The 22,698-nt window shown below is 42.3% G+C and overlaps 2 protein-coding genes across 4 annotated transcripts; one reads left to right on the top strand and one right to left on the bottom strand.

Annotated features, from left to right (window-relative positions):
- Window positions 1-2,357: 2,357 nt before the first annotated feature.
- LOC113022581 (leucine-rich repeat neuronal protein 1-like) lies at window positions 2,358-12,694 on the top strand. 2 transcript variants are annotated; one of them, XM_026168124.2, is made up of 2 exons: window positions 2,358-2,564; window positions 9,606-12,694. In XM_026168124.2, exon 2 carries the CDS (start codon window positions 9,809-9,811, stop codon window positions 11,954-11,956), a length of 2,148 nt encoding a protein of 715 aa, XP_026023909.1. In that variant the 5' UTR covers window positions 2,358-2,564; window positions 9,606-9,808; the 3' UTR covers window positions 11,957-12,694. The 2 variants fall into 2 exon arrangements, with proteins under 2 accessions (XP_026023909.1, XP_026023908.1); XM_026168123.2 differs by having other exon boundaries at window positions 2,358-2,726.
- A 263-nt stretch (window positions 12,695-12,957) lies between these two features.
- On the bottom strand, window positions 12,958-22,613 carry sumf1 (sulfatase modifying factor 1). 2 transcript variants are annotated; one of them, XM_026168126.2, is made up of 9 exons: window positions 22,168-22,613; window positions 18,758-18,931; window positions 18,577-18,651; window positions 16,318-16,400; window positions 16,038-16,160; window positions 15,616-15,730; window positions 14,253-14,366; window positions 14,101-14,160; window positions 12,958-13,535 (listed from the first exon to the last, which is right to left on the bottom strand). In XM_026168126.2, the coding sequence occupies exons 1-9, from the start codon at window positions 22,456-22,458 to the stop codon at window positions 13,434-13,436; spliced, it is 1,137 nt and encodes a 378-aa protein (XP_026023911.2). In that variant the 5' UTR covers window positions 22,459-22,613; the 3' UTR covers window positions 12,958-13,433. The 2 variants fall into 2 exon arrangements, with proteins under 2 accessions (XP_026023911.2, XP_080157448.1); XM_080301322.1 differs by lacking the exon at window positions 22,168-22,613 and adding an exon at window positions 19,194-21,151.
- Between the last annotated feature and the right edge of the window lie 85 nt (window positions 22,614-22,698).

The following is a 22,698-nucleotide window of genomic DNA, read 5'->3' as shown; positions in this document are numbered from 1 at the left end:
GAGGGAGTTGTTGCCAGAGCAACCACACCACAAGCACTGCAGGTTAATGGTGGGAAATTATGATTTGCTGGTTGCAACCTGCGCACGCACTGACTGCTGAATCAACTTTGAGCTCTCAGTGGGGGTAGCACGATGTGAGCAGTAGCGAGTTTTATACATCACAAAGGACGTAGAAAAAGTTCCAGATGGATTCTGCAAATTGGCAAATATAAGAAAAAAAAAACATTATACATTTGTACCTAGACGCCCTGCAACTATACGGAATAATTCAAAATGTAAATCTAGACTAGAACATCATCTGAGATTCAGAGGATGCAGCTGTTTCCTCGTCAGCCTGCTCGCTTTTCTCTTTTTCTGCTCTCTTTCCTGCGCATCCAAAATAAATTATGCAAAATTAGTCATTATTGCTGACATGTTCTATTTGATTTTAGACTAAAATATGACCTATAATTGAATTCATTCATTTTATGTTTACTTCTGCAGGAAAACTGACTGCTAGCCTACAGAAGTGAAAGAAAATAAGGTTAATTTCTTACTTAATGCTGCCTAATTCTCGAGATCAGGGTGGTAAAAAAAAAAAAAAAATCTCCTGATGCACTTTCTCACCTTTAGTTTACTGACATCAGGATGTTGACATATAGAATATTATATTGTATCCTGTGCAGAACAGGAGTTAGTCTGTTGGGTTTCCATCAACAAAGTGAAATGCATAAACCTTTTTTTTGTTGATGGATGCAACTCAAAAAGGGCTCCACTACAATGTGAGGGGGTCTGAGGAGAATGTTCAGAACCCTCTGATTTAAAGGGTTAGGGGGTGACAAATCGAAATGGTGAATGGACTGGTCCTTTCTCTTCAAAAAAGATTCAAGATTCCAACAACAAAACAAAAAGAATAACCTAAAATGCCTACTATGTGGATGTCACAAGAAGGACGCCATCATATTAACTTCCACTACCACTGAGGTTTTCTTTGGGGTCTGCTCAGTATTAAACGAATGTATGTATCTGAAGAGTCATCTGTTTCCTGGGGTCAACAGTTCATAGTCCTTTTAACTGTTTGCGTCTTTCTATCAACAGTCCATCATAACCATGTGAAATGGTTGAACACTGCAGTATTTCATCAGTGGTACACAAATCCAAACTTGGTCTACTAATGTGGAATGGAGAATCTATAAAAGCTTTGATAAAAACCAATAAAATGGCAAAAGTGTCTTTGTGCTGACAATGTATATACATATATCTGCAATTATCTCCTTAATTCTTTTGTAAAAGAGCAAACCCTGCACGTGACATCCTTGCACACATTCTTGCACACATTGATGATAACATCTGTTCTCCGTAGCTGTAGTTTGGATGAAGTACCTGACAGGCAGTGCCCAGACTTGCAGCTCAAACAGAAAGTGATGAAACAGTGTCATTTTCACGGCTCCCGCAAGAAAAGGAGGGAGGAGGAGGAGGCGGCGGAGGAGCAAGAATGAATCCAAAGAAGTGACAGTTGTGTAGGAAATATGTATCTTTCTTAAATTCCCAAAATGGACTCCTGTGTTTGTGTGAAGAGTTTGCGTATTACTTGCCTTATGCCTAAATCTGTTTCCACGTCAGTGTGGGGACTCGCCTTCCGTATGTGGATAAAAGAAAATCCCTATGACGTAAACAGTTTAATTTAATGCTGAAGATCTGGTCAAAGGGTTCTGGTAATGTTCAAGTTGAGTGATTCTTAAACTTCAGAAGCTCCACAAGCCACAAAGTTCACACCCAGCAGCCAAAAATCATTAACAATTCAATTATAATAAAAAATTACATTATCATTATATCACTGAACCTAGCTTCTCTTCATGTTTTTCTCCAGGTCATCCATGCCTGCAGCGACTCTATGTTCCACCAGTTAGTCTTGAGAAACCATTGGGTAAGGTCCAGTGTGTAAAGATGGTAAAAGTCCAGGAATTCAATGTTAGTCATTAAACTTCCGAGTCTGTGCGTGTGTATGTGTGCGCGCGCGCATGCACATGGAAGAGAGAGCTAGGGAAATGGGGGAAGAAGTGGGGTGACTAGATCCACTTTAAAGTCCATTTCAATTCATAATTATTATGAATTATTAACTCCGAGCTCGTGGCAGACAAAAGATTTTCTACCAAACACGTTCACACATTTTTTTCACTGGTGATAACTACTTTTCAGTAAGGTTTACCCGAAGAGTGAAAATACGCACAATGTTTAAGCGCTCAACAATAACACTAATAATCTAAAAAGAAAACATCGAAATAGTCTCAGTGTAGTCACATGTCATTGTTTCCTCAGCCTGAGGTTCAATCACAACATAATCCGCGCATCGCAGTTTACGGCCGGTAGGGTGGGATTTTCGTTCCCATGGTTGTGATGACAGAACAGATGGTGAGGCTGCTTGTTTGGGCACCAGAGTCGGTGTCAGAGGCTTTTCTGTCCAGCTGACCTGTACAGGGCAGCTGCTCTCTGGAAGCTGCGCGCTGCTGCTTTTCACTGCTGAAGTATCGCCTGTCGCCGTGTCTCAAACACCAGTTGGAGTAGAAGGGGAGCGAAAAGCCGGGGTACGGGGTGCTTTGCTACAAAATCTCTTCGTTCGGGTTCACATCTGTATTCGAAAACATAGTTTGCGTCGCTCAGTCACCTTCCTGGAGTGGCGGATGCTGCATGGGTCACATACAGTAGCCTGCAGCATTCTTTGGTACGGGGGATTCGGCGCTTCGTAGGTGAGAGCAAAACGCCTGTTTATTTTATGCATGTGCTGATGTTTTTCGGTGCATGCCCATAGAACAGCTCGGGCGATTTTCTTAATTTCTGACTTGTATGACGGCATTAATATTTTAATCCGTTTCAGAACGATACAGATGAAGTCATCATTTTGCAGTTCTTAAAAAGATTTGAGAGCTGCACTGTTCAACAAAGATCCAATGTGACAATAATGGATTCTCGTTAAGAGACAAGACTGATTTGATTGCCCGAACAAACGGAAATATAGATTATTCAATAATAGTAATATTAAAAAAATAAATAAAATAATAATAATATTAAGGTTTATCGATGTTTGGACGTTATCATTCTGCGGTGTGTGCTCAGTCAGTCTTATCAATAAAATGCTTTTTTTGCTGTGATTTTTCGAGGAGATTGCGCTCTGCAGTCAGTCTCTACAGGGCATATCTTCATTATGAGCCGTTCCAAGTCTAGACAATCATCAATGTGTGACGTTAGGACGCAGGAAAACAAAGAAAACATGAACCAAACCTGGTGTTAAAAATGGCTTTAAGTGAAATTATTTCTGTTTTAATTGTTATAGTTTTCTCCATAAAAGATCTAAATACATCTCTACATGGATGTTGTTAAACGCGCAGTATTGCAGACTTTCCACTGTAGTTGGTTGAACTAACAATGTAGTGTAACATTTAACATTTACACATACTTACCCGGTGCAGTGCAGAGTGCACTGGGGCAGCTGAGTAGTATTCACCTCTCTCTCCACACACACACACACACACACACACACACACACACACACACATATATATATATATATATATATATATATATATGTGTGTGTGTGTGTGTGTGTGTGTATATGTATATATATATATATATATATATATATATATATATATATATATATATATATATATATATATATATATATATATATATATATATATATATATATATATATATATATACACACACATATTTATATATGTGCATGCCAAATAAGGGTGAGGAAATGAATCCTTAGGAAGTGTGTGAAATTATGACAAGGAGAGGAAAGGAGACAGACAACCCTGTGTTTCTACTAAAAAGAAAGCGGGGGGGGGGGGGGGGGTCTGCATTGTTCAGGTCACCTTTGTCAAGTTGGCTCTGTTGTTTCAGCTGCTGCACTACAGAGCACCTGTTACTGAGGTCACTAATGCGGCACCAAGGGTTGAGGATCATAACTGTTTATTACAAACGTCTGGTTGAGTTTTGTCATCTTGTTTACACAGACAAAAAGATTGTGCATGATTTGCACACTGCCAATCTTCCAGCAAATGCAAGCACACAACTTTGTGTAGTCGCCCAACGAGCCAGTGATATGAAAGCTGTGGATCCCCCCCCCCCCGAATCTTAGCATCAACAATGCACAGTGACGTATCTCCTCAGCTGGTAACAGGGAGTGTGAGAAAATACCGACACAAAGACACGACTTGGTGTGTCTGTGCGCCATTGTGCGCCATAGGGCTACCGCTGCAGCATGTTCTGGAGCTGCAGTTCCCACAGTGGTGGAGGGGAGTTGCGGGTGTCAACAGCTTGACCTTATTCCTTTGAGAGTGTGATGTGAATTCAAACATGGGAACGCAATGAGCCATTAAAGGTCTTGTCGTTTTGTTGTGACTGAATGAGTGTTTTTATTTTATTTCATTATCAGTATATGTTTTTTCACACTCTACATAGTACTTTAAAAAGCCTTTTTAAAATAAAATATGATGCTCAGTCAATTTAAAGATTAAGTATGTCATTAAAAACAAACTAAAACACTGAAAATGTAGGTAAAAATAAGAAATAGTAAATGAACTAAGTTTGTGAAGACTTATTGTCCATTCGATGCAAACCACATTCATTCACAACATTTTTATTGTACACATGCAGTCTTCACTGTCCCTTCCCACATGTAAACTCACACATAATAAAGAAGCACATTTCCTAAAATTCCACTCAAAAGAATTAATATTGGCACGATTTCTTTGCTCTGTGCAGTAGGTCAATTTAAACAGAGAAAGTTAATTTCCCTTGACCTCTGAGTCTTTCCAAATAGGGATTCCCCAGAGATTAGAGACCTTGGCATGTCACTATGATTAATCGATACTCCAATGACAACATATTGGCTTTTCACACACGCTGCAACTTTAAGGAGAGCTGAGGTGGAGAGGGAGAGTGTGGACAAAAAAAAGGGACAGAAAAAAAAATAAAGCCAAAGAAGAAAAATTGTGTCAAGATCCATCTCTGTTCCACAGGGAAATAAGCCTCCTGTATGGATTTGCGGTAAATGGAAATACAGAGACAATTTGCTGCTCTGCGACTTTTAACCTTCAGTGGATTCTGAAGAAATCATGCAGCGTACTTTTCCGTGATTCCATACATACTATTCGATTTTGTCATTGCTCCTTGAGTCCTGTGGCGTTTTCAGCTCCTCCTGTAGTCTTCGAGCTCTCCACCTTCTCTCTCTTTGCGCTCTGTCTTTTTCCTGACTGGTTGGACATGCATCCCTCTCAGCTACACCTCTGCAATCAGCAGCTGCACCAAAGCCCTCTGTGATGTGAAGTGAGACACTTGCATACTAATGGAGCAGAAACAGGATGTCTCTCAGGCAGGCCAGCACAGTGAGGACATGAAGAAAACATCAGGCGGCATTGCTTAGGTTTCAGTGCCACATTACAGCTCTGGATTGATGCTGTTTGTCATGGCAAACTCGAAGCATTAGTAAATGAATAAGTGTCTTATTATAATATAGCGTATGGTGATGCATGTGCAAAGTATAGTTTTATTTATTGGTTCCTCTGCGAGGGCAGTGTTTTCCTTGCACATATGGTTGGCTGTTTAATCATACCAGTGGGTTTCTATTGCACCAGCCCAAGTTTTTACTGGCATATTTCATTCGCTGCCTGATAGCACTAATAGCTGTCTTCTCATATCTTTGGTTATGGAACAAATGCCGGTGGCATAGCCGTTGCCATGGTGATGGGATGTCTGTGAGCCTGTTGTGTGGCTGCTGATACAGAAACACTGCTCACATTTTGCACCCGGTGAAACGGGCCCCAGAAACAGATGGGTGAAAGAATTGCCTCCTGTGAAAAATGATGTGGTGCGCTATCAAGTGAGGTCCCTCCTGGCTGTGCCAGGGGCATATGGTGAAATATAATATTAGCGGCAATTCTTAGAAGGGCGTAAAATCAAATGAACTGAAATTACTCATAAAACCACACAAGTGTCATGATTTTTATTCAATCAAAGTGTTTTCAAATCACCTCTTTAATGTCTGTGATTGAAAACAACGACTGCCAGGTGCACCCATAAAGACTTGCACGCCGCAGATCTAAAGAGAAATGATCTTGCATCTGATTGCAGGTTTGTTTTCCTTCAGGGGCTCTCATTATCTCGCCACTTGTATTGTCCAAAGAAAATGTCTTATAAATAGATTTATGGAGCCTTAACATAGAACAGACAAACTTCGTTATGTGCCGCAATTACATCCTGCTGTCATGCTTCGGACCCTCAGGGCCAATGAACCTCTGAAGGTTCAGCTGAACCAAGTGCAGACCAATTGTAGATTCCGTGCAGCAATTGTAGATGGTTGTTGACGCATTTTATATATATAATGTGAACTTGGATTAAAACCTCATAACTACTGGGTGTGCTGTGAGAGTAAATCCCTCAGCTTGAGCCTTCAGTTTAGACAGTCAGCTGGATAATGCCGAGCTACTGAAGGATTTTTCTTCCTCCTTCTAGTGTTCTGAGTATGCATGCATGTAAAAATCAGCAAGTCAAATAAGAATAGGCAAGGACGGGTATGTGTCGGGGGATGTGTTGCGATGGGACGAAAAATGTATTTTGTGTGAAAGTGTAGATCCAAATGTAAGAAGAAATATGTTTCATACAATATCTGTGCTCTCTGCTGCCACAGCCGAGTGATTAGCAATAGATTTTCAGCATAAAGGTGCTCGTACCCAAGAGGTGCAGCCCTGCTGTGGCAGTGAGTGTATTATATTATATCTCAAACCGAATCTCTGCTGCATCCCTGAGAGCAGTGAAAACAAAAGTTCATAAAGTTGTCCACCACCCACCCTCTTGTTGATATGATCTGGTAGGACTTTACAAGTCCTCTGTTGCAGTTTAAATTGTGAGACTGAAGTGTGTTGCCCACTACAGAATATATAGTTATCATGAGGAAGTTGTACGTGGAGCTTCTCAGTTACAGAAGCAGTCTATAAGACTGCACAGAACACACAAGCTGTGTAGAAAACTGTAAGAATGTGCATTAAAGGCCATAACACTCTGACACAATGTATGCAAAAAAAGCGATGGACATAGATTAAAGTTATCCTTCAAACACGTTAGTAAGAGTAGCAGTGAGCAGGGGGTCAGAGCAGCAGGCTGCATGGCTTAGCACTGGACCAGCAAAGGCTCGATGTTATGAACAGGTGGGAAGCCATTCCAATCACTTCAGCAGAACTGGTCCGTGGCCAACAATATGTGTGTGTGTGGGTTGAGCGGAGAGAGTGTACGTGTAAATTTGTGTACTGCAATCATTATGAAGCAAACTACCAGTGAAAAAGAGCATATGTGCCCAACAAAACTTCCCAGGGTCAATAAGGTCAACACGTACACACAGCAAGACATAGGTGGGGACCGGATGCTGACTCCCACAGTGTTGCCAGGCTGCCAGAAACCTAGTGGCAGGTGTCTGAGTTTTATGGCCTCAGCATGAAAACAAACATCACTCCTCCTGTCTTCTCCAATTTAATACCCGAGCAACGCAACACATGGAGCAAGAGAGAGAGGACAGATAAATGTGTTATCGAGGAGATTTCTACATATATTTATAGGCAAGTAATTAAAATGAAGAACATATGACTGGATTATTTAAATGATGGATGATTAAAAGCAGAAGGAGAAGCCACATGTTCAGAGTTTTCTAATCAGGATCTATGAATAGTAGGCACACGTTCCTGCTGCCTCACTTTAGTCACACTGAGAGAATCATTAGATCGGATAGTGTGTGACCAGGTCACTGCAGAGATCAGCCACCTGATCCAAGGTAGCATATGAATTCTTTTGAGAAACTGGGGTGAGCGCTGAAGCTTTAATGCTTAAACTTTCTGTGGTATATTTCCTCTATTTGACTGAATTTGCCTTTTTTTTGTATGTGCAGTTCCTCTCCTCTGCTGCATTTCAATTTCTAGAAACAACTTATTTCTCGACATGGCACAGGCTTTTATTCTGTATCTGTCAAGCAGTTTTTACATTATGGTGTATGCGATGTTAAGGGAAAAACAGCGAGAATCTGTCAACACATCGCAAAGCGTGAACAGACACCATATGAAAGGTGAGGGAAAACAATCTGTATCTATTTTATGTTAATATCTGAGGAACCTGCTACTTACGATCTGAAATAAATGTTACCCATCTCGCACACACACACACACACACACACGCACACGCATGCACAAACTCAACCTCAGTATGTGAGGATCAAAACAAGCGTTAGTGTTAGTCACACTGGAAGCTGAAACTGCAGTTGTTTGTTTTAGTGAAAGAAAGCCAAGAGCCTCTTTTGCTTTCCCATTTCTCTGTCTTCTATTATAGGAATAAATGGAGATTTCCTTTCAGTTGTTTAGGATGCGTACCGACACATAGACACAAACACAACCTCACATACAGACAAGATACCGTGTCTGCACGTGCAAAACTAGCTAAAAGAAGAATGTTATTTTTCTAGTTTGTAACAGTATAGAGGAATTCTTTTTATTTGTTCAAAGAAACTGACAGCAGTTCCTCATTCTCAACACTCATATTGCTTGTCTGTGCCGGTCATTCTTAGTAATATTTGTCAGACTGGGTGACATCAGACTGTAGAACAAAAGCAAAAAAGCATAAAATCTTAAAAATGCGCTGGTGGCTCAGGATGACAGTCAGCTCATCTTAATCTCAACAAACCTGGACGTGCACAGTTATACAGCGGGCCCACAGCTCAAACTTTTTTTGTGACTGCCTACCATGGGTCTTTATCATAAGCAGTGAGTGATTAACAGTGAAGAGCACTCACTCCCAGTATATTAAGCCTGTTGTGTAATGGGCTCACAGCCAGAGTTGCCGGCTGCTCCCACCCTGCTCGCTCGTTGAAGAGGATAACTGAAACTAAGCTGGTATGCAGATAATCTAACCAAACCAGAGAGAGAGCGAGAGAAAACATTTTCATAATCTCCAAGGAGACAGATACATCAAGGAGGCACAGGCAAAAACAAACCTATCATCCTACGTGCTGAAAAGTGTAGTGCTCAGTCTAAAAATGTTGCCTCTTTCTCCCTGTTAGTTAACCTGCTTGGGTAAAATGGCAGTTTTAGTGAAGGAGGAGCAAGATTTTAAATACGTTGCAATGCCTTGTGATTTCATTGCTGTAACACTAAAGCTTTACATGTAAATAAAGAGTGCCTCGCTCAAGAGCAAATTTCAAGCAGTCCTTTGGGATGACTTGTTTCAGCTGAAGTTCATTTCAAGATCTCAAATTAATTAAACACACTTCTGCTTATTATCAGTTATGTCTGGATGTGTGAGCTACAATTTAAAATGATGATAAATTCCTATGTGACTCAAGGGGAACCACATGAATTTGACAGATTCTTTCTGCCCTGTTAGACACATCATTTTAAATATCCCTAAACATCTGTGAGGTGCTGGTATGGAAATGTGACGTGTCTCATTTTTTTCCATCATCTTGAAATTAATAATGAACTCATTACTTTCTCACTTCATTCTGTTATGCCGTTTTTCAATTTCCCCCCCCCCAGTTACTTATATCCCTTAACAGCTGCTTTACTCTTTTTCTTTTTCAGGTCAAAACCTCAAGTTGAAGTTTGGATCTAATGCCTGTCCTGCCTGTCTTTTGCAAACTCCGTCCTCTTGGTTAGAAATCACTATTCTCAACCTACAGCAGCTAGCTACAAAGGAGACTAATGCTTATTAACCGTACCCTTATATCCTCCTCCCAAACGCTGCCTCTCATTTAAGCCTTTTGTGAGCAGGGAGAGGAGACAACATGGCGCTCAGCTGTCAGCCTTGGCCTCCTCTAATCTGGTTGTGCATAGGATTGCTTCTTTGCTTTCTGTCACCGGCACACGGCAAAGATTGCCCTCATTTGTGTGTTTGCGAGATCCGCCCTTGGTTCACCCCTCAGTCAACCTACAAGGAGGCAACTACAGTGGATTGCAATGATTTAAGGCTAACACACATCCCTACCAACCTGTCAGTGGATACCCAAGTGTTACTGCTCCAAAGCAACGCCATCTCTCGTACCAGCGGAGAGCTGGAGGTACTGTTTAACTTGACGGAGCTAGATTTATCCCAAAACAACTTTAGCACTGTGGAAGCTGTCGGCCTCACAAGCATGAACCACCTGACCACCCTGCATCTAGAGGAGAACCAGATCACGCAGCTGCCAGACCACTGCCTGCAAAACCTCTCCAACCTTCAGGAGCTCTACATCAACCACAACCAGATAAGCTCCATCTCCCCTCGAGCATTTGCAGGACTGCACAGTCTGCTGCGCCTCCACCTTAACTCCAACAGGCTCCATGTCATAGATAGCCGCTGGTTTGAAGAAACACCCAATCTTGAGATTCTCATGATTGGGGAGAATCCAGTTATTGGCCTCCTAGACATGAACTTCAAGCCCCTAGTAAGGCTGAGAAGTCTGGTTCTGGCTGGAATGGATCTCACTGATGTTCCACCCGATGCATTTGTAGGTTTAGATAATTTGGAGAGCATTTCTTTCTATGACAACAAATTGGTCAGTATCCCCCAACTGGCCCTTCAGAAAGTTCCCAATCTCAAGTTCTTGGATTTAAACAAGAATCCAGTCCAGAAAATTCAAGAAGGAGACTTCAGAAACATGCTACGTCTGAAGGAGCTGGGCATCAACAACATGATGGAGTTAGTGTCTATTGACCGTTATGCTATGGACAACCTCCCAGAACTGACTAAACTAGAGGCAACCAACAACCCGAAGCTGTCTTATATCCACAGGTTTGCATTCAGGGATATGCCATCCCTTGAGAGTCTGATGCTTAATAATAATGCTCTTACTGCCCTTTACAAGCAAACTGTGGATGTGTTGCCAAATCTGCGGGAGATCAGTCTCCACAGCAACCCATTGCGGTGTGATTGTGTCATACAGTGGATGAGTTCCAACAGGACCACGGTGCGCTTCATGGAGCCCTTGACTATGCTGTGCACCTCCCCACCAGAATTTAGAGGTCAACGAGTCAGAGAGTTCAGGCTGCTGGAGTCAACGGAGCAGTGTCTTCCCCTTATATCCCATGAAACCTTTCCCAGCCACTTGAATCTAGAGCTGGGCATGAGCGTGAGCCTGGACTGCCGGGCAATGGCTGAACCAAATCCAGATATATACTGGGTGACTCCTCTTGGAAACAAAATCACAATGGACACTGTGTCAGAGCGCTATCACTTGAGCAGCGAGGGCACCCTGCGGCTTTCTCACGTGCAGGTGCAAGATTCTGGTCGTTACACCTGCGTGGCCCAGAACACTGAAGGGGCCGACACACGGGTCGCCACCATCCGCATAAATGGAACCCTGCTCGACAGCGCTCAGGTGATGAAGATTTATGTCAAGCAGACGGAGTCACACTCCATCTTGGTGTCCTGGAAAGTCAACTCTAATGTCATGTCCTCGAACCTGAAGTGGGCTTCGGCCACCATGAAGATTGACAATCCACACATCACCTACACAGCCCGTGTCCCTGTAGATGTCCACGAGTACAACCTCACGCACCTTCAACCTGCCACCGAGTACGAGGTATGCCTCACTGTCTCCAACATCCACCTGCAGACACACAAGTCTTGCGTTAATGTGACAACACGTAGCGCTACCTTTGCCCTGGACCTGACAGACCAGCACCCAAGCGCAGCTGTGCTAGCTGTCATGTCAACCATGTTGCTCTTCCTCAGTCTGGCCACTGTGGGCATCTACATGGCCCGAAGATGGAAGAGGAAAAATTACCACCACTCCTTGAAGAAATACATGCTGAAGACATCCTCCATTCCACTTAACGAGCTCTACCCTCCACTCATTAACTTATGGGAGGCTGACGGTGAGAAGGACAAAGATGGGAGCACAGAGGGAAAACCCTCTCCTGTTGACACCACACGCAGTTATTACATGTGGTGAGGATTCACTGAGGATTTATTGTCTCCAGCAGCACAACGACACACTTTTGCCATTTTGGGGCAAAAGTTGACTAAAGTTGCAATTTTTTTGTATTCTCAGCTTTGCTAATAAGAGGCAGAGTGATCAAGTGCAGGATTTTTATTAGTATAGCGTATCGCCTTTGTTTGATTCTTTCTAACGTTCTGGACTTTCCAAGATGGCAGCTGTAGTTAGCCTCCAGGTTGTCTTAGTTGCTCTGCTCTGTTTCTGTGGTACATTTTTGACTCACTTATTTTTGGGAAGCTTCTACAGCAGCAGGGTCGATGAACTTCTTCCAGCATTACTAGAAATGTTTCTTTCTCGGTTTTGTAAAACAGTTAATCTGTTGCGCACTGATAGATAAAGGAGTTTGTACAAACTTCGAAGCTGACAATGGGGTTTAGACTTGTTAAACTGTCTACTGAATGTTAGCAATTGTGCAGTAATGTTGTATCAACTATATCTTTGAACTTTCTCATTTACAGCGCAAGATATTAGGATTTTAGTTTGCAGATAAATGTGATGTTAAATGCTAGAAATGCAAATGTTTGATAAGTACCTTTTGACTTCTTTTTCCTTAAGGTGCACTAGAAGCCTTTTGACTTTTTGTTCATTCTTTTATTTGGCTAGACATTTGTTGGCTGCTTAGTTTATTATTTTCACATGCAACATGTATACTAAACACGTTAAAATAAATAACATTTTGATTCTTTTACAGAACTTTGGGAGTTTTCTGTGACTCTTTGGCATTAGAATTGCATCTGTCCGCTTTAGATTAACAGTGTTAGTGGTTGATGACACATGCTGTATTTAGGCTCTGAATCTCATGTCTTAATAAATGGTACTGTAAGCTCTCAGTTCCACAGATACAAGTGAATGTGTGCTGCCCTCTGGTGGATGCTACATATTAAAACTAATCATGTTTAATATGGCTGTTTATCAAAGCTTTTACTTTCAGTACATAACTAATACAACATACAAAAAAGAGGAAATACTGCTTTATTACAACAACTTTATAATGGAAATATATGAAACAGTGATTTTGAGCAAAAAAAGTACAAGTTTCTATAATGATTTTACAGCAAAGTCATTTTCTGTACATTAAGATTTACTTTCAGCACAACCAGCTTTTAGCTGATAATGGCAACAATAAAAAAAAACCCACACTAATCTGTTCCAGTGAAAGGTACAGTAACTTGAATTATTAATATTTTTCCCACCAGTGCTCAAAGGTGGCCAGAGAAAGCTTTTCCATTCATTTCTTATGAAAACATCTGAAAAACTATAAAAAGTGAGAATACTGTGAACATATATCATAGTAGAGAAGATTTACTGTCCATCATATTCAGATGTTTGGCAATGAGATCACAGATCACAGGTTGCATGTCCTTCCTGCATAGTCAACAACAGGTTTAGGCAGCAGCTTCAGTAAAAGTGTGTTTAAGACAAGCAGGTGAGATTATCGTTTCTCCTGAGAAACACAGCGGAAACCAAGATTAGAAGCTGAGCTGTCCGGTGTATTTTGGCTTCTTGCTGCACAGCGATACCTGTAACAGTAAGACTGAAAAAGGGGGGGAACGGGGGGGGAAATGTACTGTGAATGAACTGAATAATGTCAGTAACAGACACTGCTTTGTGATATTTTACTGTTTGATAGTCAAGACTACTGATATTAATCTTGTAGAAAGCCTGCTTATGCACAGTCTCCAATCACTGACCTCTCGGGTCCCTCACATGTGTAACTATAATGTGAAACAAGAAGAAAACTGTGGCCAGTCAACATGTGACAAGGCTGTCACTAGCATCAAAAGCCCCATGAACCAGAAAGGAAAGAATGAATACATCTATCCCTTTGTTATCCCACAGGTGGAGAGTAACAGAGAGCAGAGAGCTACCCTACTTCCTCTTAGAAATGCTAATATCAGTTGTCTGGATTCAGTGTTTCCAACAATAACATGGTTTCTCCAACAGCCAGAACCGCTTTACTTTCACTGATCACTTTATTCCAAAAAATCCCACAAAATCCCAGTGAGTGAGGCCCTTGGTATATTAAACAAATAAATAATTAACCACGTTTTAAATTTCAGATTTAAAAAACTGGATGTTTAACATAATTTTTTTCATACCCTGTGGCACATGTATGACCCTCCCTTCTTCACTTTATCTTTGCCTGAGGGAGGCCCCATCTGAAAGAGAGCAATGGTAGATAATAATTACAGAAAAAGAAAAAATCAACACCCACGACAATTACAAAAGCCTGAATGTAATCTGCCATTACTGGGTTGCGTTGCGGGTCCGTGGTGTGATGCACAGTCCACCAGTCTGCTGTCCATTCCCATGCATTCCCCACCATGTCGTACAGACCAAAAGCATTGGGAGGAAAGGACATCACCTGTAGGGTATAAGGGCACTACTGTCACTTTACTGCAATGTTTTTAAAAATACATTATTGTTAATATTATCATTTCTAATTTCTAAATTCTACACTAATTCTAAAAGTAGTCTAATCTATCTATCTAAAGGATATTTAAGCCCTGTGGCTTGAAGAACTATTGTGCATGAATATTTGTGTCTTTCAATGGTACACACAGTATATTATGGTAATTAGAACACGCTAATGCTACAGTATTATTTGGCCTGTTAGTGCTGCTGACAAACTGATATCCTTAATCACAGTGAGAAAATAAAATGAATAAATACATAAATAATAAAAACTATATCAACTTTTGTGAACATAAATTAGACATGAAATACCAATGATATGATACTATTATGAGGCGCTATAGGTTTTAAATGCATAAAACGGGTCATTTTAGCCCCTTGCCAAGTAGTTTCTAGAAAACATGATGACACTATAATATCTGATATAGATAAGAATCTTTAAACTTATTTTGGTTGCTTAACTCCTCCCAGTATAGAAGGAGTTTGTAGACAAAGGAACAAACACAGAGATTTTCTTTTATAGTAAGATACTGTTCATTGTTGTTAAAATAACTTGCAAAAAAGATGACTGCAGAAAATTGTTTATTTACACATGCACAGATTTTTAAGTTACGTAAACAAAAAAAGTGTCAAGTTAGTGAAGCTGAGGGTTGACTTTACAGGTTTGATGGGTTCAGTGACATTCTTGGAAAAAAGACTGGGCATTTACATGGTAGATGGAAACTGAAAAGCTTTGTTATCTTAATGCAGAAAGCAGAATGTTGAAACACAAATCAAACCTCTAAACCTGCTGGACAACTAAAGGGATTCCTTAACTGAGCTCAAGTTCCCCTATTACTTCAACATCAGTGACTGCCTTTTACCCTAACAAGGTGACATAATGCAGATTAGAATATCATTTTACATCAACACCGTATACTCTTAAAGATTTCACACAGAAATCGGATATTCAGGATTCATACTAGAATTGGAACTATGAAGTTGCCTCTGTGAAGAAAGACTGGATTTATGTTGTCTTTTTGTAATCTATGTAATCTCTCAAGGCTGCAAGCTTCTTTTGTGACTTCATCGAGCTTTGGAATGCGTAATTATGTCTAGTATTTTCCTGGGCCAAACTTTTTCTGACTAAACCTGAAATATGAGATCCCTCAACACACCCATAATTATGGCATTTCTTCATTCTTGCTTGTGTCTCTTACCGGTGAAGTTTTGATATACCCATCTTCTCCAGAGTTGTGTGTGGGGAAGTCTCCCTGCCAGAGGTTAGCAAAGTGTTGTCCTTTAGGGTTCAACTTGTTTCCCCATGGATAAAGTCTAAATGTAGGCGTGGTATACCAGGAAAGTAATCTGAGACATATTTCATGTAGGAAATGCACATTTTCAAACATCTTTCACAGAAAAGTTCCTTTTGCATTTGTGCTTATGAATCTTCTGCTCACTTTGGTCATACGTTGTTATTATTCCCATTTTTGAATGCACATTTCAGACTAGAGGTTTGTTAGTATTTCCCCCTCTTATAAACTGTGTGTTAAGCAACTGTAACAAAGCAGTTTCCCTACATGGATCAATAATGTGTTTTCTGATTATGATGCATCATCATCATCATCAGTTAACATCTTACCTGTCTTTCAGGCCACCCCTGCAGGCATACTCCCACTCTGCTTCTGTAGGGAGTCTCTTGTTAGCCCAGGAGCAGTAGGCAACAGCATCTATCCACGAGACATGCAAAACAGGATGATGGAGCCTAAAAAACACAGATTTAAAGTAATTTACCGAGCTCTTATCATCTTTTCATAAATAAAAGAAGAGTGAAGGTTTGATGCTTGATAGGTGTTTTATATAAATGTGGAGCGTATTATTGAAAACATTACGAAGTTTTTAGTAAAAGAGAGTTTTTCTACCTGTCTGTGATGTTGGAGTCTGGGCCCTCAGGGTGCCTCCAGGAGGCTCCTTTGACTGGAAGCCACCAAGGGGCAGCGGCCACCTAACAAAAAATGGTAGTAACAGTTGTTACGGACCGCATTATGCTTTTCACACTTTCTTTTCTGTTTTTCTCTTGCAAAGCCCACTGATGTGCAACTCCTCAAACAACAGGCCATTTTCAACACTCTTAAACAGTTGTAGTATAAATCATCACGTCCAGCTAAAGACAAAAACGTGCTCTCTGAAGGTGCTGGGTTAAAACTAAAATGTAATTATTTAAATGAATAAAACATACTGTGCTGCATTTATAAAATGCAATCCCTGTCAAAGGCTGCCTTATTTATTTTAATATTATTTGACTGGAGCAGCTTACAGTTCCCAAGAACAACATTTGTCATGATGCTAATATTGATGCTGTGCTGCTAATTTTTAATATATCTAAAATGTTGAATGTAAATATGTGAGATATATTATATTAAAGTGGTCATTTATACATTTATGACTTTATTTTAGGTTCAGATAGCTATAGAGAAACATGCATGTGCACAATAATTGTTGTAAAGACCCACCTTTTAGCACATCCCAGCCCACCCACTCACTCACTTCACCAGATGCACCTTGTTTAGTTCTCTCACCTTTGATTGGGTGTGGTGCTTGTCCTTAATTGCACTCACCTGTCACACATTATATAAGGACTGCATTCACTTTTGGCTCACTCTTTTATAATAAAATATGTGTAACTTTAATAACAGCATCACACTTTTAGAATAAAGAACTTTGTTGCCAAAATCCAACAAATGTATAACTTTCAAACTGGGACTCTTTGAGAAATAATTAGCAGTAATTAGTGAAGTTATTGTGCCATATGGGTAAATGTGTGGAAGCCTCTAGGTTTGAGGGTCATACAGAAGACTTCTATAGGTAAACCTGTCAAGCTGTAGGTATGTAATGAACACACAGTGAAAACTAGAAACATCAGGAAGCATCAAACAACAATCTCTTGGAAATGTTCTGTCCAAAACCACAAAAACTATCTTTAGCACGCTCCAAAGTTCATCGACTCATGTTGCTGCTGAAGTGTGGTAAAAGTCTTCAGTCCTGTGTGCATAAAAATAAAAATAAAAATACTGGAAGCTGCCAGTGCTACCCCTCCGCCTCCTAGTAAATACACCTAAAACATCAACTTAAAATTTCTACATTACTTCTTTATCAAGTTACTGCATTTACAGACTTGTGTATTCACGCCACCTGCCTGCCCACCTAGCGGGGTGACGACAGTACCCCCATCAACCTTTTACAGCTGACAGGTAAAAACTGTTTAAGGTGACTTTCTGTGAAGGAGGTGCTTTGAGGCTTCTTCCTATTTGGCATGATATTTTTATTTTTTATTTTTGCAAAGCACACGACTGTAGGTGAAACTGTCACATGCCGAAGAACTGGATTATCAAGCCTCTGGGCATTTGATAAACAAATTAGCCACATTTTGTCATGCAGCAAGCTAACATTAGGGTTTTCCATCTGTTGTGGGGACCCTGACATCAAAAATAAAGCCGATCCACTGTGTCCTCAGATTCAGAGCATGCATAAAGACTCCTGTGTTTCCTCTTTTGCTGCCAAAAACAGAAAATTTGGCGTGCTTTTCTTGTGACTGGGACATTTTAGAGTGTGAGAAGTGGCTCAAAAAAGGGTGGACTGCTCATACCTTTGTTTGAGGGCATATAAAATAGCCACAAGATGGGCATGATGAAAATGTGATATAGAGAACTCAAAGGAGAAAAGCATGGGGTTCAAATGAAACCTTTGACCTAGCTCAGCATCAGTGTTGTTTGTGGGAGAGAAAAACTCCCTTTGGGAACTTTAGCTACATGTACTTATATGAACAAAAAAGCTTTTTTACACATAAACATTTACAGACATCTAAACACAGCATGAAAGCCTGTGAGGTTACATTTATTACAACACTTTATATTTACTGTTGTCTACTAAACATAGTGTGTGAACTTGGACCTCTAGTCCTGCAAGCTACCAATATCTATGTGTAAGCAATAAATAGTTTGTTAGATCGTTGCATAAGTGCAAACTAATGTAGAGCACATCTTTGACTGTGTGCTCGTTTTGTGCAGTGAAATCGAAAGCATGACATGTAGCCTGCACATGTCTTCCTTCAAAGCTACAACTGATGTAGCAGGTAAAAAGTGAGCTGCACAGGTAAGTCGCCTGCTCAGTGGTACACTTACTGCTTGAGTGACTTGGCTTTTCACTGGCTCACTCAAAAGTCCCTCAAAAACAAACGAGTCTCCAAATTTCTCTGCCTAAAAATCAGAAAAGACACAGATTTTATGGGCAAAAAACAACACCAGGATAATGAAAACCACTCACAGAAAAATATTGTTTTATTTTTTAAATATTTTTTAAAACCTCAGTCACATATCCTGTCGCAAGGACGAAGCTCTGAAACTGTTGGTTAGTGACTTCATGGATGTCTATGTTGAAGGAGTCCACATACACCACTCTCTGGGGGCCCTCACCGTCTGGGGGGATGCCTGGGTTGTCTGTTCCCATCAGGAATTCCCCTCCAGAAATCTGCACCATCTGCACGGAACAAGTACAATTTTTATTTACATATGCAAACAAACTGTGCTAGAAACTGGAATGTAGATTCAGGATTAATAACTCTTATGAGCTACAAGATCATAACAACCAATAAAGAACACAATAAAACAATGAAGATCTATAATATATCTAGTAAAAATCTAAGTTATTAGCCACCTATAAATAATAGAAATACTAGTAGAAATAAAAAAAATATGACACCAGAGTGCCACAAATGTGCAATATTAAGAGGGTAACTTACAGGAAACAAAGGCTAGGCTGTCAAACTTCCTTTTTTTTTTTTTTTTTGGCCTGTCCCGTTTGGCTCTTTTGCCATCAGAATTGTTGTCTAAAGGCAAAGAAAGATGCCCAACGGATTTACTTTACCAAACTGACCATCCCAGCCTTGCCGTAATGGTCCATTTGATTCACCTTTTATTGTTTATTTTATTTTCACTTACTGAATACGGGACAGACTTGACTGGGGGAAAGAAGGGGAGAAAGAAAGAGGGGAAGAGAAACAGCTGAGAAGAGGGACGGGGGAGAAGGGCAAAAGACAAAAACCAACCGAACGGGCAGAGAAAAAAAAATGCATATATCAATCACCTGGATCACCTGCTGAGAAAGAAAAAAGAAAGCAAGCAGAAGAGAACAAGAGTAATAGAATAAACAACATCACAATGATATATGGGAATATGACAGTAAATACTAAATGTTAAACATTATTGTCCAGCACATAAGATCAACAGAACACAGTGTGCTTTGAGGTAGGAGCCAAAAAGGGTGTAGTTTGTGGGTGTGATCACCCGTGTGTACACCTGTGAGCATGGACGCGCTTGTTTTTTGTTTTTTTTAAAAGGTTCCTTCATGTAATAATCTGCTAGAGGGTGTGGGGGGGCCACAGCCCCGTCCTCCAGGGCATGAAGCAGGTGTGGAGGAGATCAAAACTCCAGACATCCAGAGGCCCCCAGAACACAAGAGACCAAGGAAGACCAACAGAGGGGCAGCCGCGCCACTGTCCCGGAAAGAGCTGAGGAGAGTCCCAGATGAGGGCTCACTCAGCAGCCGTGGAGCAGAAGCCAGGGGGAGTTGCAGTGACGCGCCCGTGAGCTCCGCCGGCAGCCAGCTGCGCCTGAGTGACCGAGCCCCAGGCCGAGAGGCCGGGGGCACCCCACCTCCGAAGTGGCCCGAGCGAGCCCCAGGCTCCAGGCCCCGATAAGCGGCCGCCAAGGAGTGAGCCGGTGTGTACCTGGACGCCCATCCCCGGACACAAAGAACCACCAACGCACCGATGTCTGAGGGGGTCCGCCACTGGCAGGGGAAGTGGTGGTAGGGGGAGATAGGCCTCCAAACCTTGGAGGGCCTGAGATGTCCCCAGAGAGGTGGCGTCTGACACCCAATCTGACATATAGACACAGACATACAGGCACACACAGATACAAACATCCATTCCCACCCTCATGCTCTCATATGCACTTACTCCACACTCAACCAACGTGGAGACAGACATAAAGAGACGTTGTACACACGATCACACTCCCCAAGCGTACTCTACAAACCGGGTCTAGGTGCCCTCGCCCCTGGAGGGGGGAACTGCACCCAGACCCAGGTGGTGTTTCCCTTTTCCCTGCGGTGGGGGGAGGCAGACCGCCCCGACTCCGCAGCAGCAGGAAGGCTCCACACTCCAGACCGCAGTCGGACGGCCAACTCCTCCTACTAGCCCCCCTGCTCCAGCAGGTCGCAGAGAACGGGGGTGAGAGAAGACTCCAAACCTCCCTCCACCCGCTCATTGAAATGTTGATGCATGTGTGTTCTAAGGTGCATTTAAAACCCAGGAGGGCTTGGAGCTACCTGCCAGAGAGCAGCAGGTAAGCGCATGGTCCCTCCTGCTAGCCCTCAATGTCTACGTGTATTTAAAATTGAGAGGTGGGCAACGATGCCAGGGGTGGGGTGTACACCCTGATGGTACTTTGGACTCCGTGTATCGTGCCCACCCCCAAGATCCTATATGTATGTGTAATGAGAGTGTGAGGGGTGGGATTTAATAAGTTTTCTTCGTCCCACTCCTTTTTCAGGCAAGTTTTGTTTTTTGTTTTGTGTATTTTATGTTCAATATAGGTATTTGTTGTGCCTGAAAATGAATAAATAAATGAAATGAAATGAAATGAGTAATGTGAATGTCTAAGTTGTGGGATAAAATTGAGGCAGAGGCAGCCAGAAGGGGACAGAGGGGGGGGGGGGTAGCCTCCTCTGCACCCTGGTGACATACCCCTACTCCAAGGCCCTGCATGTGTGGGTGGTTGTGGTGGAGCGGGAAGAGGGAGGCAGCTGGAGATGGGGAGGGAAGGAAGGGAGGGGCAAGTGACCCCTCCCTGGGGCCAGCTCCCCCGCTGACCCCAGTAGGCACCCCCATACTCCGCGACCCGCCAGGGAAAGGGGGCCCAGGCCCATCCAGACCGGGCCCAGTGCAGCAGCGCCGCCCGGCCCCACAGAGCCCGGGACAGTCCACCCAACCCCACCACAGAGAAAACTGCACCCACCCCACCAACCACTCATCTTCCAGACTACATAAGACAATAAACACCCAGGCTGAGATCTTCCTCCACCTCTCCTGTATCTCCCCCTCCTGCAGAGGGAGCTCCTGAGGAGAGGAAAGCTCCTGCAAGATGTGACAATCTCCCCCACCAGTTGAAGAGCCCCCCAGGTGGCTCGACGCACCGGCGGCACCCTTCTCCAGGGCTGGGCCCCCATGCACCCACCCGCCCACAACCCCGGCAACACACCAACCAGGACCCAAGCCCCCGAGGCCCAGTCCGGGTCCCAGCCCAGAGACAGAGCGCCCCCAGAACCTCACGCCCATCCCGGACCCACCCAGGGCCAGCCAGGCTACCAGGTCAGTAACCCACGTTGACTGTGTCAAACTTCCTGCTTCTGCATTCAAGTCATATTTACAGCACATGGTGTTATGGTTTATTTAAACACACAACTAAAATTAGCACATATGTGGACACAATTTTGCAACCCTTGGTTTTGGTGTTAATCGACAGATCTGTGTTGCAGCTGATTGGCTACAAGGCCTTGCTTATGCATGGGAACCTCAGGAGGCCTAATAGTTCCAAGAACGATCAGATTCGACTTTGGTAACAACTTTATGACATTTTGCACGCATAACCTTATCTCCACACTCTCACAAAATAGCGGTGTTTTATTTTTCTGTAACAGGAGTCGCAACATACCGGACTTTGTGTTTCCCGCTCATTGTCCTGCACCTGATTCGTCCTGTCATTTGCGTCTTTGGAGTATTTGAGATCAGGATCTGTGGAAGCTGCTTTACCCTCATCCTCGTCCAAGGGATCCACAGTTGGAGCGTCTCTAGTCAGCTTATCACAACCGCAGCCCGCCGCTCTTTCCGGGCCTGGAGGTTCTGCGCTACATGAACTCTGAAGACACAACACTTTGCTCACACATCCAAATATGAACAATAAGGTGAAATAACGCAACATTTTGATGGTTTGTTTCCAAGGCATAGCTCAGGGTCCATGCATGATGTTGACACTGTTGCTTCCGTAAAGTCACGTGGTCAGTCAGCTGGCTACAGTGTAACAAAACGTAACCCTTTCCTTCCCGAAGTGAATGTTTGCTGTGGACTAAACTCTGTTAATCCACAAAAACACTGCAAATTCTGATCACGGCTCGCAAATACAGCTACATCCGGGGGTGTATGATGATATTAATACAATCGCTTATCTGAAATACACTTCAATGAC

The sequence above is a fragment of the Astatotilapia calliptera genome, chromosome 5 (assembly GCF_964374335.1).
Source record: "Astatotilapia calliptera chromosome 5, fAstCal68.1, whole genome shotgun sequence".
Classification (NCBI taxonomy): Eukaryota; Metazoa; Chordata; class Actinopteri; order Cichliformes; family Cichlidae; genus Astatotilapia; species Astatotilapia calliptera.
The sequence above is the reverse complement of the archived record's forward strand: the minus strand, read 5'-3'. Positions and strand labels throughout refer to the sequence as shown.